This window comes from Aspergillus oryzae, chromosome 2, assembly GCF_000184455.2.
Source record: "Aspergillus oryzae RIB40 DNA, chromosome 2".
In the NCBI taxonomy this organism is placed as follows: Eukaryota; Fungi; Ascomycota; class Eurotiomycetes; order Eurotiales; family Aspergillaceae; genus Aspergillus; species Aspergillus oryzae.
Window position 1 is genome coordinate 4,676,168 of NC_036436.1, and position 17,686 is coordinate 4,693,853.

Below are 17,686 nucleotides of genomic sequence, written 5' to 3' on the forward strand. Positions count from 1 at the left end.
AGCCTTACAATAAAACACAATATCACCCTCCTCCCCAGCCCCAGGCTTAGGATATCCAAACCTCGTCTCGAACTCCTCCGGCGTCAGGAAAAATGCATCCGGCTGCGACGCAAGCGGCACGGAGACAGCGGACGGGATAATACCCGTAGAACTCAGCTCGGCGGGCTCGCGCACGTCAACGAGGATGAGGTTCTTTTGGGGCTTTGTTCCGGGTGAGTTTGGGAGGGCGGCGTTGATCTTTTTGGTGTTGATTTGTGGGTTAGTCTTATATCTTTTTCTCGAGTAGTGAGCGGTTCTTGATGGGTGGTTTATTGCTTTGGGGATGTGATAATGGGAGGGGAAGGGAAAGGGAATGTATGTAAGGCAAGGGCAAACATACCTCTTCAAACCCCCATTGTCTGAATGTGGGTTCACCGTCACTTTTCCACCGGCGGAAGCTCTGTTGGGCTAGAGCCACCTTCATGCGACGTACGGAGGGGATCCCGCGAGCGAGACATGGTGATGGTGCTGTTCCGAAGGCTCGGGTTATTTCTGGGACGGTGCGGAATGCGGATCTGATTGTCGCGGGGGCGGAGATTTGCTTTGTGGTGCGGGAGGTGAGGGTTGCCAAGGGGCGTCGGATGGATTGTATTGAGGCCATTTTGGTTTGTGATTGGGTTTATTAGTAGTATGGGGTTTTTCAATTGCAGTCCTCGGGATTGATGATGGTGTTGAGGTGATGTCAGTATGTCTGGGGTTTTACCGCCTGCCAAAAGGAGAGGATGGTAGCAATACGACTCGTGGATTATGGCTGGATGTTAGATTACCGTATTGGTTCCGAGAGAGGAATTAAGGGCAGGGATTCCCTCGGCGATCGGTGCAGGGGTGTTCCTTGTAAGCACTTAACCTCAGAACCTTATCTTCTCTACACACGCTTCGGCTTATGCTGAACATGATTGAAAGGACTCAAAATTATTATTATTCTAGGTAGCGTAATCTAAAAATGGCACGTCCTTCACCGCTTCACTGGTCATGAAGCTGACGACCCTGCATGAATCGTTCAATATCATGTACGCCCGGACGGCTCGGCCTCATATATGGCAAACGCGGGAGTCCCTGTCGCTCGTCATCGGCACAAGCACAATCCTGATTTTCATCCGTTAAACAAGAAATGGTAAAACGAAAAAGAGCCACCACCGAAAAAAAAACCCAAGGTGGAAGAATGGTACAAAAAAGTAGATACAGGTATAGAAAGTAGAGAAGAAGGGTTCGGCCATTCTATCTCCAGGATAGAGAATATAACACTGGAGGAGCAACAAGAAAAGAGGAAACGAGAAGAAAAGGGAAGAATAAAATCAATTATAATAGTTTAGGCACGAGGGCGGAATGTAAGCAAGCAGTCATCCTAAGTTGCATTAGCGCTTTGGAACGGCGTCTGTCGTAGGGTAAATCTATACATACCTGAGGGAAGATAGTGGCAAACACCTTGATGTCTTCCGACTTGGGGGTGGTGGTGTGCTCCCATGTCATCTCCATACTGGCCTTGCCAATCATGGCCATCAAGTTCAGTTGAGCGTAGGTCTGACCCAGGCAGTAATGGGGTCCAGTGCCGAAGACCAACCAGTTCTTTGGGTTCTGCTCAGCGGTGCCGGTGATCCAGCGATCCGGGTCGAAGGTGTCCGGATTGGGGTACGCCTCCTCGTCGTGGGTTGCAGGCCAGACGGATGGGATGATCATAGAGCCCTTCAGCACGGTGATCTTTTCAGTGATGGGGAAATCCTTCTTGACCAGGTAGGGGACCATAATAACGGGTGGGCGGTAACGCAGAGTCTCCTTCACCACAGCACGAGTATATTCCATCTGATCGAGCAGTTCCATGGTGATAGGCGCGTTAATATCACCGTTGCGGAGACGCACATTTTCCTCACGGACCTTCTCCAAGACCTCGGGGCGGTCGGCCATGAGCTGGAACAACCAGGTAGAGGCGGCGCTGGTGGCATCCTGAGAGGCGAACAAGAAGGTGAAAACAGTCTTAGCGATTTCTTCATCGGTAAAGTCCCGAAGAAGTTGAGGAGGCTTCTCCGCGGGGATACCCTTAGCGACGTCCTCCCTGTACTTCGCGGAGACCTGCTGAGCCTTGACCCAGGCGTCCATAATACACGAGACTTCTCCACCAGCAGCCATGCGCGCTTTGCTCTTGGCGGCACACTTGGCGAACTCCTCCATAACCATATCCGCGGCCTTCTTTCCGTACCATGTCTTGGTGAAAGGAAGGATAATAGGGAAGTTGACCAGCTCCAAGGCAGCCGTGATCAAGTAGTAGTCATCGTTGATCTTCTGGATGACCTCATCGGTCATGTAGTGACCCACAAAGGTACGGCAGGAGATGGCGGTCATCAATTCACGGAATTCCGGCATCCAGGGGGTAGGCTTGTAGCCATTGGCTTTGGATTTCTCGAGGAAGTGCTTGAAGTACTGGTTGAAGGTTTCCTCCTGGCGGGGAAGGTAGCAAGAGAGCGCGGAACGGGTGAAGAGGCCATTCAAGCCTTTGCGGAACTCAACATGATCCTTGCCATCCAAGAACACCCAGTTATCCTCGCCGAGCAGCTTATGCGCCGAATCGACGACACAGGGTTTGACATAGGCAGGAGAGTTGAAGATCTTCCTGGACATGTCACGGGTGGATGCGATGACGACGAACCTATGGAGGTTTGGTATCAGCCATTGTCCCAGCGGAGAAATGTTACTCGCTTAGGGAACACTTACTTGTGGAAGACAGAAACACAGCTAAGTTCTCCGCTGTCCCACTTGGCCTTGTACTCGTGGAACTTGGGGTTGACCGACTGAAGGAAAGGTCCCATGAACGGCAACTTCCATCTTGGTCCCACAATGGATCCTTTTTGATAGAAGTATCGGACTGTACCGAGTCCAAATCATCAGCCATTATTCACAACGAATATTCCAGAGAAAGCCGGGGAGGGCCCAGGAGTCGTAGACCAAAGGACACGATGGGAAGTATTCGAGGACAATGTAGACGACTTACATTGATCGTAGATTACAGCCGCGATAAACAGAGTCAACAAACCCTTCCAGACATTGAAATCGCCAAGGAGGGACCCGAGCAGTCCGGAGGGCTGGAAAAGCTGAGGGACAACGGTGGCATCCGCTGAAGGGGAGACAAAGCTCCCAGTGACGTTGGCCATGATGGAATGGTAGTGGTGCTGGGAACTCTCTCGCTCTCTCTCTCCAACAGTGAGATCAAGGAGAAGGAAGAGAATGAGTGATGGCGACTCCGAGGACAGACACACCACTTCTTTTCGGAAATTGGCGAGAGCACGGCCAAGAGTACAAGGAGAAGGGGAGGTGGGAAAAAAAAAATATAGTAATAGATCGGCGGACGGTTACGGATACATTACTGTCAAGAAAAAACCGCTACGGAAACACCGGAGAAACTCCAGACGCAATTAGAGACACGCGGTGGTCTCCACTCGGGTGTCATTAATCAAGGGAATCCTATCCAGAAATTACGGACGGGACAGGCACTTGAACTTGCTGGTCGAACACACGCGTGGGGAACGATTGAGCTTGAAGTATACAAAGATTACAATGGAATAGTATTCGTTACTAGTGACCAGGGTCATCCGGAATGCTGGGTTTCCGTTGGCCACTAGTCGAAATTTCGGACCCTTACGGTGTCTGGTATTGACAGGGACCCAATACGAGTCGTCAATTAAGCCTATCATGATTCCTGCTCGTTACATTGCACGACCTTCCCCCCTGACTTCCTGGTATTGGGATAGTACTAGTATTTGGTAACGAACTTCTGCACCTTTTCTGCAGTCGCATCTCCAGACTTCTACCACTAGTACTTGCTAGTCCTAGTCTAGCGGTTGGTACTCTCCGGTACCATGATACAATGTACATCGTAAATGAGAGTACAATTCTGACTTTTTCAATGTTTCCCCCTTTTTTTCCTGGTGCTGTTTTTTTCTTGTTTTATTTCGAAGAGTTGAAAGCAATGACCGGTTAGGGTTCTAGAATCGAGTCAGCAATTCCTCGTTCAACAGGAACCATTGAATAATTCTGATCCGCGATAACAAAGTAAGGTTCACTATTGGGTCTATAACCCGATTATTTATTATTATTATCGTTATTATTATTATACTCGAGTTATATGGCTCAACCAATTAGTTAATTCAGACTATCGAGATTATTCCATACATGAACGTCACCTTATACGGTAGACTGGTATGACCTATTCAGTCCTCATGGTAGAACCCCATAGATACGTGCACATGGGTGGAAATCAGTGTCTTACCCTTGCTTCGGGAATTTGTTCGAGAAGCCTGCCTCGAGACTCGAGTACGGAGTAATCAGCGAAAAGGTGATTCGGTTGTCGAGGTCCCGAGCGTTCGTTTCCCCTTGGCCTGTGCACGTGTCTGGTTTCTCAGGCCAGTTAGCCACTAGTTGCCTGGGGCAGGCAATCACAACTCTAATGGATGGATGAAATGATTGCCTGATTGAATGCCTAATCGAGCAACATCAATGGACAGCTCGGTGACCTCACTGAGGTTCTCGGCATAGACAATAGCCGGTGGCTCATGCTCTATTGCATTATGGATCGTTGACATAGCTTCAACTCCAATCCTTCTGTGCTTCCGAGTTGGGTTGTTAATTCATAAGCTTCTGATCTTCTGAACGGCCACTCTACATACTCCGTACAGAGTAGGACTTAAAGTCAGTTGACCCCAGTGGCCAATCACGATGTCTGAATGTAGAGGTAAAACTATCACCCAATTAGACCCATATAGTAACTACTGATAATTAGTAGGACTTACTAGTATATATATGCTCTATGGCTTTCCCCTGTTTTTTCTTCTCTTTCTTTTGTTGTTCTTGTTTCGAGTATGAACTCCGAAGTCTTAGCCAACAACATATATTTACACCCAATACCATCAATCCTACATAGCAGGTACAGCTCACTAGTGATACATGAAAATCGGGTAACTAGCTCCCGTTCCTCGAGAAAGATAATAGTGAGAATCCACAGCGGTAATATATTTTAGCAAACTTGGAGAGAATGAAATCAACAGCCACATGCACTGCGATGTGTCTCCCCATCGCCATCAGAGGGAGCCATCTCTTTAACATGTACTATGCTCAAGGGGAGTTACCTGCGTCGGGTGATGGTGGTTCCTCAACGGTATGCCTAATCCGAGAATGGGATACACCTACTAGTAGGTCCTGAAGCGAACTGCCATGGTCAGCCCGTTGCGTTGCGTTGCACTTGTTCAATATTTACTCAAAGCTTTTAAAGTATTGATTGAGCCTATCAATTAACTGGACCCATCCAAGTAGAAGTAGAAATGTCCCTGACATCCAGGCTCTATGTGCATCAAATAATGAAGGGTCGTCCGACTCATATCAAACGTAACCACCATATCCAAATCTTACCGTCCAAAGCCAAACCAGCCGCGTCGGCCTCCCTTCTTTTCCTCTGTGGCTGGCTCAGCCGAGGCCGGAGTCGCACTTTGGGTGTTCGCGTTCTCACGGGGGTAGTCAATGTAGTTCCAAGCGACGTCAAGGAATAGTGGCTTCACTGGCACTGGCTGCATCTGAGGTGGGTATGGGACGAGGTTCTTCAAATCCAAACCGTCGCCGGGGTACTCGTGCAACCGCTCAACCATCGGTCGCTCACTGGCCGATTTCGATTGCTGCTCGGAGATCTTCTCCAGAGTGACAAGCCCGCGGTATTGTGAAACCAGGGCGCGCAAGGTTGACTCGAGGGTCTGGATTTGGTTGCGTGTGATATCAAGCTTTGGCGGTTCTTCCGCTTCGGCCGTGGACTGAACCGGGCTCGCAGACTCCTGACTAAGCGCCAACGCTTGCGAAAACAACGCAAGTGCGTTTTTATATTTCCCAAGAATACTGTGAGACCGCCCAATGGTGAGACATCTAGAAGTTCATGTTAGAGGATTCCGTGTCTGGAAGGGGAACGACAAGCCTTACCTCAAGGCCCGGAAGTAGGATCGTTTAGCTCCAAGCTCCTGAACGAAGGCAGAATCTGCTGCCACACCGGGTAGCTCGAGGATGAACTCAATGCTCTGCAATGTAGAATCATACAAAACAACCCTTTCACGCAGACGGGCCAGCTTCTTGCCCTTGGTTTCTTCGCGTTTGGCAGAACCCTTGCTACCCTTGGTTGCCTTGGCCTGGTCGGTCTCACCATGTATGCCGTCATGCTCGCCACACAATACGCGATTACGCCCGACTCTCCATCCTACCAAGGCAAAATTGACGGCGGTGCGGGTAATCTGCAAGCTCTGCATCCTTTTATCACCAGGATCTACACCCTCACTGACAAGGTCGTCGATGGCCGTCTTTGTAGCATCCACTGCATCTTGGCTGGCAATAATGACGTTATCGTAGGCAGCTGCCTTGTCCTTCGATGATGCAGATTTGCCCGAGGCTTCTGCGAGCCACGAGGCGAGGCGAGACTCCGCCGCCGCTGCTGCCGCGAGGGCCTGGGAGATTGCGGCGTCTTCCAGAGCAACGGTTCGTGACCTCCATGTGATGGTTTCAGGAAGTTGCTGCACCTCCCCGTCCGCAGTTCTCCTTGTTCCAGCAGCATCCTCTTTAAGACAGTTAGGATCCACCTTTTCGACTTCTGACCTGAGGTTGGCGTCCGACGGGAAAAAGCTGATGGCCAAAGAGGGTAGAGGCTTCGATCGTGGAAGCTTCATCTGGTATGCAGCATATCTCAAACTCGGGTCGACGGTACCAGAGAGGAGATCCCGAAATGCATCTTTCTTATTGTTTTGACCAAGTGCTGCATATATAACCCTAGAGACGGAGAAATCCTGCATACACTGCTCCCATTTTCGCTTCTCCAATGAGAGGGCCCCCGAGAGTGTGGCATGGTATGCACGCGCCTCAAGAAGATCATTATCAGTAGCGCCAGAAGCTTGGTCTTGTAACAAGAGAACAAGTTCATTTGCATAACCGGCGGATTTATGCAGTCGCGAGATGATATGACGCCGGGCGGCACCTGTGATTCCCTTTGCTGACGGATCTGCAGAATGCGCCGACTTCATTTGCAGCGCTTGTGCCCATGCTCGTTCTGAGCTTAGGAGTAGGGTGTGGACATATCTATGGAACAGTACAAATCAGCCCAAGAGGTATTAGGGAGACCGACAAAGGAGCTGCAACTTGGAAGAACATACGCAACATTGCCGTTGACATTCTCTGCGCTGACGGGGGGTTTGGCAGTATATTTCCGGCCTTTGGGTGTGGTCTGCCCGAGCTTCTTGCGGAGTTTGTGCAATTTACGGGTGGTATGGGCACGGTAGGCATTGTAATCACCGGCCAAGAGGACCTCTTCTCTCTGGTTGAAGATGTAATCTGTAATATCCATTGTGGTAGTAATTAAGAGGTACCAAGTGGATTGATTGATGCCCTCTGTACTAAGGTGGGTAGGCGTCGGTCTGGAGAGTGCGGGTTGCTGGCGTGGTCAGATTTCGGCCAAACGAATGACCGGCTGATTTCGCGGGATTCTCTTTTCCAGCATCGGCCGAAGCTCTTTGCTACCACCTTCTCAAAATTTCATTCCACGTCAACTCCACGACATTCGGTCTGCGAACGCGGTCTCTGCTCCTCGTTATCCTGTCGGGGTGTCAAGCATAGCTCAGACTTTTTGCTGGATATTCGGAGCGACTGTTTGTCAGCATTTTGTGAGCTTCGTGCACAAGACACACTTCACGGTTCGCCTCTCCTCTCTTTAGCACCTAACAGTACCTTATAAGAGCACCGGTCTGACTTCGTTTTCTGGACCACTAGGATATTTAGAATCGATATGCTACGCATTTTTGTTAGATTTCGGTGATTTCAGGGTTTGACGCCGCAATCTTTCAAGGTAATGCTGGAACGGGCTGCCGGATGCCTTGAGAGCGCAGGACGGCGTTTCTTCCGGGATTCTAATGGCGCTATTCGAAGTCCAAGACCGCTGTATCCTAGCTTTGGGCAAGCCAGTGGCACAAATTCGGACTCCCTGCATTGGCTTCCTATCTCGCCAACTTCAACCCGAGGAGTCTCGAATACAGTAAATGGAACTCCGACCGCAGGCAGAGTTGCACCCGAACCACGGACTCCCTTTTTGGACTTTTTGTATCCTCCACGCACACAGGAATTTGCGGCGTCCTGTCTCATACGATCCCCGAGAAGGCTCACCGCGCGCCGGAGGAAAAGGGCCATTACAACTCTTTCTAGAACATACACGTCGGGAGCTGCGAGTCTCTACCAACCTGCTAGTGCAGATAGGTCGGGTCCCGTTATTACTAGTCGCAAAGATCGAGAAGATGAACGGAAGCGGGCAAAGCATGATCTGTTATCATTGCTAGGAGATGGCCAGCTTGGGGAATACGACAAGGCATGGTCACTTTACGTGACTGCAGGCCACCCACTCGATACGAACCCGGCCCTCCTCGCGATTCTAAGCAATTCAGAGGAAGATGTCAATCACAGACGGGTTAAGAGATTGTTTGAAGGAATCCCTGCCGATTCTCGGTCCGCGGAGGATTACTTGCATATGGCGAAGTCGTACTTGGCGACCGAAAGACCACTGGAGATGAACCGTATATGCCAGGTAGCACTGGAGAAGGGTCAAGGAATCCCGTGCTGGGCTTACAGTTTGGCGCATTTTGTGAATACTAAGCAGTGGGATTATGCGCAACAGGTCTGGTTATCGAAACCGACATCTGATGAACAAGGGTTATGGGATCATGTTACATCCTCTTTAACCTTTTCAAATGTACCGAACGCTTTGATCGCCCTCGCCACATGGTTGCAAGATGAAGTCAACAATAGTTCAGCACGCGATCTCGCCCGTTTCCTTCTTGGCCACGCCTTCTCCACGCCCGGGATCATTGTGAAAACAGCCACAGAACCTCTTCTCCTGCTTTTGAAAGAATACAACGCCTTATCCATACTTACCCCTAAGCATTACTTCAGTCTTATGAAGACTCTTCAGTCATCTGAGATCCGATCAATTTTCATTCGGGCTATTGTGGTGTACCGTAATTTTCGTTGGCAGATGGAAAGTGAAGTGCCACCCGCAAGGCTGTTAAATCAACTCTTGAGACGCTTATCTACCTTTGAAATTACCATTGGTATTCGGTATCTCTTGGATGAGTTCAGCCTGTTTTATGGCAAGCCCTCAATCGATGCATATAAGCACGCGCTGATCGCCTTCTCAAGAGCTGGTGACGTGGTGAATGTCAACGAAATATTTGAGAGGTTCCTGTCAGACCACGGGAAGCCGTTGAGTCGGAGGCTTCTGACACCCCTGTTATATGTACATGCGAGATATGGTAATGTGCAAGAGACTCTCCGCCAATTTGCAAGGATATCGGAAGAGTTTGGCCTGGTGCCGAATGCTGTATGCTGGAATATCCTTCTTACGGCATATGCCAATGCTGGTGATTTGTCGGGAAGCTTTACCACATTCAAGAAAATGATTCAGCAGGGCGTGGAACCAAGCTCTCACTCTTTTGGCACATTGATGGGACTTTGCGCTAACAGAGGCGATATTGACACTGTACGTCAGCTACTCGCTTTAGCGAAGCACCGCCATGTGCAGATCACAGCTCCGTTCCTTGATACCATCGTGGAGGCGTACTGTAACAATCAGCAGTTGAACATGGCTGAGAGTGTGGCAGAGACTTGTCTCGGCTTAGATGTAAAGGGTTCACGCGTGAGAATGTGGAACGTGCTTCTTTGGAATTATGCATTCCGAATGGACTTGGAATCGATCTCTCGGGTTCGCTCGCGTATGGATGCCGCCGGCCTGCAGCCTGATGGCATGACGTATGCTGCCCTCATGCTTAGTTTGGTACTCATTGGACAGACGGATTCTGCGCGTCGCATTCTCAGGACGCTTCACCGAAGCCATCGGATGTATGCCACAGAGTTCCATTACGCCATAATTCTGTATGGCTATGTAAAGGACCGCAATCGGGACATGGTCCATATCATCTTCCGCGAGATCAAAGAACGTTTTAACCGACCTGGGTTCAGCTCAAGTTTGCTTGTTCTGAAAAGTCAGCTTCAGCGCGATTTACAGCTTATAAAAAGCGGTAATAGCCAGGTGGACAGCGCCAGTGTTCGTCTTGAGAATGCTGAGAAGTTCCTTGCGGAGACAATCGCGGAGTTCGACACCACCAAGCTGGCCACGAAGCTTCCGATGCCCGGTGTTGGCAAACAAACGATTAGTGACGCTTTCCCCGCTATGTACTATGAATACATCATCACGGCATACGGCAAAAGGGGAGCTTTTGCGAAAGCCCGAGAGCTATTTGATCAATTCATTAAAGATAGGCAGGCGTCGACCACCTCCGAGAACGTCTATGACAAGGCACCGTTACGTCTACTTTCCGCATTGATGCTTACCTACTTAAAGGCGGATCAACACAAAAAAGTTGAAGAATGCTGGAAGATGGCATTTTCTCGTGCCAAAAAGTTAGCCCGACGCCCCACGGTTGATGAATGGCTAGAAAGCCAGCTACCCTCCACGGAGATCATTGAACCACCTCGGCCAACTCTGCCTAATTCTGTCAGCCATCATAAGGATATCTTGCTAGATCTGGACGGTTGCATTGCTGAGCGACCGAAGAAGTCATCAATTTTGCCGGCATATCAATTCTTGCTGTCCCGACCACTATCTTTGTACATGCGTTCCCTCGCCTATCGGAACGAAACCTCAAGAATTCCTCAAGCCGTAGCGGACGTCGAGAAAGCAGGCTTTATGTTGACCACTTACAATTGGTCCACTTTCGTCCAAATGCTTGCATCGTCAGAGAGAATTTCGGATCAGACCGAGGCATTCACTGTCTTTGAGCAAAAGTTTATGCCGAATTTCCCTGGATGGAAAAGCCTTCGACGAGGATATGGACTAAAACCCCCTGGTGTGCCGCCTAGCATTGACATCATCGAAAACCCGACGCGTGGAAAACATCCTAACCTTCTCGGCAAGGAAGGTCGCAAATATTGGAGCAAAATACAGCCCGAGTTCATGCAGCCTACTTATGTCTCCATGGTATATCTGGCTTCTGCCTTGCTCGGCGCCCGAGAAAGAAGCATCTTTGATGGAGGGGCAGAACTCGGCTCTCTTCATCAAGCAGCCCCCAGAACTATCGAGGCAATTGCTGATATGCCTTATCTACGCGAGAAATTCCAGGGTGTCTTGCTCCGACGTCGTCAGGAACAAGGAGACAAGAAGGAAGATATGGACGGTCGTGAGCATTTCGTCTGGACTGGCGGCATCCTTGGAGTTGGCGGTCAACGGAGACCATTCCTGGGAATTGATGAAACGACTGGTGAGCCAACCAAGCCGTATGATATGGCTGAAGAACGAGCGCAGCGAGACGTCAAGTCTCAAGGAGCCTCAGAAGATCAAACCGAAGTACATGCAGCCGATGGTGTACAGATTGCCGAGGGTGCATCTACACCTCCAGTGAAGACCATTGACTACGAAGATGAGTACGATATTGAGGCCGAATCGCTCTTAGAGACAAGACGCAATGCGCAGCAAGCCAACGATGACTTGTTGGACAATGAGCATCGCGAAAACATCGACAGTAACCTCGCAAATGATTCCTCCACCTTGACTGAGGATCTACTCGCCATGGACGAGGATGTTTCAGATGATGACTATGACCAATGGTTGAAAGAAGTTATTGATGAAGAGGCTATGTCTTTCGAAGAGTTGGAAGAACGTAATTAGTAGGAAGGAGGAAGTTTGTCTTGCATTGTATATACCAGAACACAAAATGTACCATACTACATATGTATAAGAGATCTCTAGAGAGTGTACGAATATTATTGGATATAATTCAACCCAGCGCCTGTATAGTACCTAAGTACCTATTGTTGATATTTCCCAGTTAGGCAATCCAATAGTTTTGTCCTGTCCCGCTGAGTCATCACGCACTCCGCGTGTGAGCGCGTTGTGCAAGAAGAACAACGCGTTCCAATTATGCCCGATTGGGACGGCGTGTTTCCACAGCTTTCAGAAAGATCCATCCGCCATCCCACTCGCCCTCAAGGGCGCAAGGAACCGAATCATCCCCCCTCTCTCCGCGTTTCTGTGATTTAGCGGGTGTTATCGAAAATTACAAGGATCATTCGTTGCACTGAAATCACATCGACCAATTTGAATTTTCACCAATATATCCTCACCCCGTATAATAATTGTCTGCGAAGCACACTATCACCATGGACGGAGTGCAGCTCCGTGATGAGGCCGCTCAGGATAGAGTGCGTGCCGCTATTGAATTTCTCGATCCCCGTAAGTCACCATGGGCAGGATTGTGTGGCCTTGTAGTATGAGAACTGACCCATCCTTTCTTTCAGGTGATGATGCCAGAGCAAGAAGGTCCGTCAAGTCGAAAAACATCCCTTCCTGTTCAAAACACCGTGTTAGAAAGTGGCTTCTGACCTACAGAATAGTTATCGTGCTGATATCGTGTTGATGCTAAATCGAGGACTTCGGCGCTTAATAGTACGTTGTTGCATACCTGCCTTGACATGACGATTGGCGGACAAGGAGCTAAGAAAAATTCTTTTTTTTCCCAAATAGGTCAGCATTGATGAGATCAGAGCACATAACCGTGAACTAGCTGATGGGTATGTGATAATCCTTTCGGAAGAAGCCCACAACATACTAACCTTTGAATGAAGGCTTCTTACTTCCCCATTCGATTATTCCCAAGCTTTCGATAGAGCATTGAAAGACGTTATCAAGACAATACCTCACCGACCTTCCAGAGAAACAGCAGACGAAGTGGTATGTTATTCTAGCTATATGCGCGCATACACATAGACATGGGAGCTAACAAACGGTCAGAACTACTACTGCGCCTATGTCGGAGCTTTTGGAGAGTTCTCTTGCAACCCACGGACCTTGGGTTCAACCCATTTGAACCGCATGATCTCCCTTGAGGGAATTGTGACAAAATGCTCTTTGGTCCGGCCAAAGATTATACAGAGTGTCCATTACAGTGAAAGGAAAGACAGGTTCTTGTCGAGGAAATATAGGGATCAAACAATGACGGCCAGCGGAGCGACAAGCTTGAATGTTTATCCCCAGGAAGATGATGAGAAGAATCCGGTATGTCCAAAGTTGTCAAGGTGTACTGATTATAGTCAGCTAATCGTTTATTTGTCTTTCAGCTCATCACGGAATACGGCTACTCGACATATATGGATCACCAAACCATCTCGATTCAAGAAATGCCAGAGAGAGCACCGGCCGGTCAACTGCCCCGGAGTGTTGATGTGATCTTAGATGACGATCTCGTGGACCGAGCTAAGCCTGGCGACAGAATTCAGTTGGTAGGAATTTACCGGTCTCTGGGAAATCGAAACGCAAACTCGGGCTCGTCGACATTCCGCACGCTTGTTTTGGCAAACAACATTATCCAGTTATCATCGAAATCCGGTGGAGGAATTGCGCAAGCCACCATTACCGACACTGATATTCGCAACATCAACAAAGTCTCCAAGAAGAAGAACGTCTTTGAGCTGATGTCTCACTCTCTCGCGCCGAGTATCTACGGTCACGACTATATCAAGAAGGCAATCTTGCTCATGCTGCTTGGTGGTATGGAGAAAAACCTCGATAATGGAACACACTTGCGTGGTGACATCAACATCATGATGGTTGGTGATCCTTCGACAGCCAAATCTCAGCTCCTCCGTTTCGTCTTGAATACTGCACCCTTGGCAATTGCAACAACCGGACGAGGCTCATCGGGTGTCGGTCTTACAGCCGCTGTTACGTCTGATAAGGAGACTGGAGAGCGCAGACTGGAGGCTGGTGCAATGGTTCTGGGAGACCGCGGCGTGGTCTGTATTGATGAGTTCGATAAGATGAGTGATGTGGATCGCGTTGCGATTCACGAAGTCATGGAACAGCAGACCGTTACTATCGCGAAGGCTGGTATTCACACGAGTCTGAATGCTCGTTGCAGTGTACTAGCGGCCGCTAACCCCATATACGGACAATACGACCCCCACAAAGATCCGCACAAGAACATCGCCTTGCCAGACTCTCTCTTGTCTCGTTTCGATTTGCTTTTCGTGGTGACAGATGACATTGAAGATTCCAAGGACAGGATGGTGTCCGAGCACGTCCTTCGTATGCATCGTTACCGTCAGCCTGGCACCGAGGAGGGCGCTCCAGTTAGGGAACAGCTCAATCAGACCTTGGGTGTTGGGCTCGAGGATAATCAGGATTCCAACCAGCCCACAGAGGTGTTTGAAAAGTTCAACGCCATGCTTCATGCTGGTATGGCTAACACAGGTCGGGGCAAGAAGAAGGACGTTGAAATTCTGAGTATTCCATTTATCAAGAAATACATTCAATACGCCAAGTCGAGAGTCAAACCCGTGTTGACTAAGGGAGCTGCTGACCACATTGTTACCACCTACTCGGCTCTGAGAAACGATGAACTGTCTGGTAATCAGCGCAGGACATCACCTATCACCGCGCGTACGCTAGAGACATTGATTCGTCTGGCTACCGCACACGCCAAGTCCCGTTTGTCTAACAGAGTTGAAGAACGGGATGCAAAGGTTGCGGAGTCCCTTCTGCGTTTTGCTATGTTCAAGGAGGTTCTCGAAGACGAACGCCGTAAGAGGAGAAAGGTTACTACATTCGACGAGGACTCGGAAAGCGAGTCAGAGGAGGACTCTGATGAGGAGGATACTCCCGCGCAAACTGCAAGTGCCACCCCGCGGTCAAGCCGGAGAAGCGGAACACTGCGCACTCGTGCAGCTGCGAACCGTTCCACTACTGATGAAATGGACGCTGATGGAGACGATGCTTCGGAAGATGGCGACGGTTTATACAGCGCCAGTCCTCGTGGTCAACGGTTACGGTCGAGCCAGGGCACGCGTACTCAGACACAAAGCCAGTCTCAGATGTCTGTGGCATCTTCTCAGCCAGCCTCACAGCTCATCGACTCCCAGACAGACACTTCTCAGCCCCAGGCATCGTCTGCCAGTGCATCCCAGCCGATCCAGCCTGCTCGTCTGACGGTCTTCCGCCAGGCTCTCGGCCCGCTCATGGGTACACGGCTGTTTACCACCGGCGACACCGCTGACGTGGAAGAGCTCATCGGGGCTGTGAACACGGCAGTACGTGGAATACCATCTCTCGGAGAGAGCCATGTGTTCCAACGTCCTGAAGCAATCCAGGCCTTGAGGGCCATGAATGAGAGAAATGAATTGATGTAAGCACCCACTACCCCAAGACACCCACGTCAAGATCTCGTAACATGACTAACATCGAATCTATAGGTTCCTTGAGGATGACGAGACCGTTTACAGAATATAATAACATAGAAATCTGGTGGAGTTTCAGTTGTATGGTCGACTTTTGATTGGGAGCTGGAAAGGGATTTATGTCGGACACGTTAACTTCTAATGTCACTTTCATCCCCATTGACGGGCTAGTTTGGCGTTTCAGGGGTTTTTTAGTCTATACATTGCAGATGTCAACTGGCCCTCGCATCAAGTTCTGGTCCTGGCATTTCGTGCAATAGAGTTTCGTACCTTGCATAATACCTCGAAGTATAAATCTTGGAGCTCCTTGTTCTTTGTCCGGTACGATTTCAATACATCCACGACCATCGACGTAATTATAGAATTTTCTAAAATATATCACTGTATAGTATGCCAATCTTCTACTGAGCAGTATGCCTTGTTATCGATCCACTTTTGTAAGCCAGGTAAGATCATTGAAGATATAGACAAAAAAATGATTCATTAAACCGAAATAAAGAAGTATGATGAGAGAAGAGTGTAGAAGAAACAGATGGCATAGAACATAGTCACACTTTTTGTACGGACATGCTATGATGCATCCAATATTAGAAACCGGGGTATAGATTCAAAGCTTGAATTACAACTTATACGCTAGTTTGCTCATCTTTGACTTTATCGGACTCTGCTAAGAAACCGGAGTCGTCGGAAGAGAAAGACGATGTACGCACACCCTCACTGATCTGTGCTTGTGTGAGGGGTGACACTCCCCGTGAAAGAGTCTTGGACTTCTTCTTGCGATGTTGATGTCCTTGCTCGGAGCCTGATGCCGTGGAATTAGGGGTTAGGCTTCCCCGACGGGGACGGCCACTCGCAGATGACCTCGACGGAGGACGGTCATCGGTATCTACGGGGGTGGTACTTCGGGACGGCGTCCGTGAGTGCGATTCCGAGCGCGTGCTACGCCGGGCGGGCGATTTCGGCTCATGGCTGAGCCTAGAGATGCTGGAGTGATGGGAATGGCGATGGTGGGCTTTTTCGTCGGCGGACTTGGTGGTTGTCGCTGCGGCGGCTCGCCGACGCTGCGACGCCTTCCATCCAATGCCAAACCACCAGAACCAGCCACCGTCCTGCTGAGCTAGTTGGCGCTCCTTCTGGCGCAATTTCTGACGCAGTTGAGCACGCCGTTCGTTCTCCTTTTCCCAGAACTCGGTGCGGTAGTCGTCCCAGTTCCCGCGGAACTCTGGAGAGAATGACTTGGGGAGGAGGAGTAGTCGGATATAATCGCCTCCCGGACTGAGGTCTTCCTCCACCAGGCCCGACTCCATGTCCATGTTGTAGTACGGCTGGTGGTGCTGCCGACCACCAGCGCGTTTCTCTGACGCAGAACGTTCGATGTAGTGGAATTCTCCGACCGGAGAAGGGAAGAGTGGAATTGAAAAGGGGAAGAGGAAGGATAGGTAGGACAACAGCTCCTGCCACCAGGGACCGCGGATCACAACGATCTTGGTGTTCATCGTGCGAAGGCCGCGGTTGGCGACGGCGAGCCAGCGCCGCGGCCAACGTACTCCACGCTCCCATTGCCCCGTGCCCCAGACCAATAGTGCGGTGACTACTCCTCCAAGCAGTGCAACCTTCTCCCACATCTCCACCACCCAGTACACGGAGCCGCCTACCCCGCGGCCATCTTCGCGAGGACGGAGGAACAGCGCGTAGGCAAAGTAGGTGATCCAGGCAGCAAGCAGTAGAAGAAAGAACGTGTTCTGCCGCCGGCGTTCTCGCAGCGCAAGGTATTGAGCCCGAAGGGAGCTTTCTAGGATAAGCAGGTTCAGGTAGATCTGAGGTGGAGAGGATGGCAACGTGGACAGCGGGTCCGGTGTTAATGGGCGTGGCGGGGAAGACGGATCGGAAGAGTTCTGAGGGTACGGCCGTGGAGCAGAATTCAATGTGTCGGACGATGTTGATGAGGACGAAAGATGATTTGCAGGAGCCGGTGACCCTTTAACCAGGTGATCCAGGCTTGCGGAGGCCATGTCCGCGACAGTAGTAGAGGAGGAAGAAGGACACTCAAGAAAAAGAAATACTTCTTAAAGCAAATGGAAAGGGGACAGAGAACAAATACACTGAAGGATCAGAACAGCACGGCCGTCACGGCCAGGCGCTATCTCACAGCATGGAAGTAAAAGAGTGAGAGCACGAAAGGCGCAGACAAAATGGACTGAAGGGAAACGTTGAACTGTTGGAATGATGGATTTAGTTTGACGCTGACGATGGATTACCGTCGGTATCGTATTGGTTCGGTATCGCCCTCGGAACAATTCGACTGTCACATGATGATGATTTACAATCCCTTGATATTCATAGTTCTAATTGTATACATTATGCATAT

The 17,686-nt window shown here is 49.8% G+C and overlaps 5 protein-coding genes across 5 annotated transcripts; 2 read left to right on the plus strand and 3 right to left on the minus strand.

Moving 5' to 3' along the window:
• Window positions 1-1,348: 1,348 nt before the first annotated feature.
• Window positions 1,349-3,182, minus strand: erg5 (C-22 sterol desaturase erg5; the record flags this gene model as incomplete). Its single annotated transcript, XM_001820018.1, has 4 exons — window positions 1,349-1,384; window positions 1,441-2,680; window positions 2,746-2,896; window positions 3,023-3,182. 4 exons carry the CDS (start codon window positions 3,180-3,182, stop codon window positions 1,349-1,351), a joined length of 1,587 nt encoding a protein of 528 aa, XP_001820070.1.
• A 2,095-nt stretch (window positions 3,183-5,277) lies between these two features.
• On the minus strand, window positions 5,278-7,393 carry AO090003000956 (signal recognition particle subunit SRP68; the record flags this gene model as incomplete). Its single annotated transcript, XM_023235109.1, has 4 exons — window positions 5,278-5,287; window positions 5,434-5,934; window positions 5,989-7,128; window positions 7,203-7,393. 4 exons carry the CDS (start codon window positions 7,391-7,393, stop codon window positions 5,278-5,280), a joined length of 1,842 nt encoding a protein of 613 aa, XP_023090160.1.
• Window positions 7,394-7,894: 501 nt separating this feature from the next.
• On the plus strand, window positions 7,895-11,755 carry AO090003000957 (putative translation regulator (Cya5); the record flags this gene model as incomplete). The annotated part of the gene is made up of 1 exon (XM_001820020.1): window positions 7,895-11,755. The coding sequence occupies one exon, from the start codon at window positions 7,895-7,897 to the stop codon at window positions 11,753-11,755; it is 3,861 nt and encodes a 1,286-aa protein (XP_001820072.1).
• Window positions 11,756-12,246: 491 nt separating this feature from the next.
• AO090003000958 (MCM DNA helicase complex subunit MCM3) lies at window positions 12,247-15,370 on the plus strand (the record flags this gene model as incomplete). The annotated part of the gene is made up of 7 exons (XM_023235110.1): window positions 12,247-12,319; window positions 12,459-12,532; window positions 12,611-12,657; window positions 12,712-12,817; window positions 12,878-13,141; window positions 13,204-15,266; window positions 15,334-15,370. 7 exons carry the CDS (start codon window positions 12,247-12,249, stop codon window positions 15,368-15,370), a joined length of 2,664 nt encoding a protein of 887 aa, XP_023090161.1.
• A 574-nt stretch (window positions 15,371-15,944) lies between these two features.
• Window positions 15,945-17,330, minus strand: AO090003000959 (Spo7-like protein; the record flags this gene model as incomplete). The annotated part of the gene is made up of 1 exon (XM_001820022.1): window positions 15,945-17,330. One exon carries the CDS (start codon window positions 17,328-17,330, stop codon window positions 15,945-15,947), a length of 1,386 nt encoding a protein of 461 aa, XP_001820074.1.
• Between the last annotated feature and the right edge of the window lie 356 nt (window positions 17,331-17,686).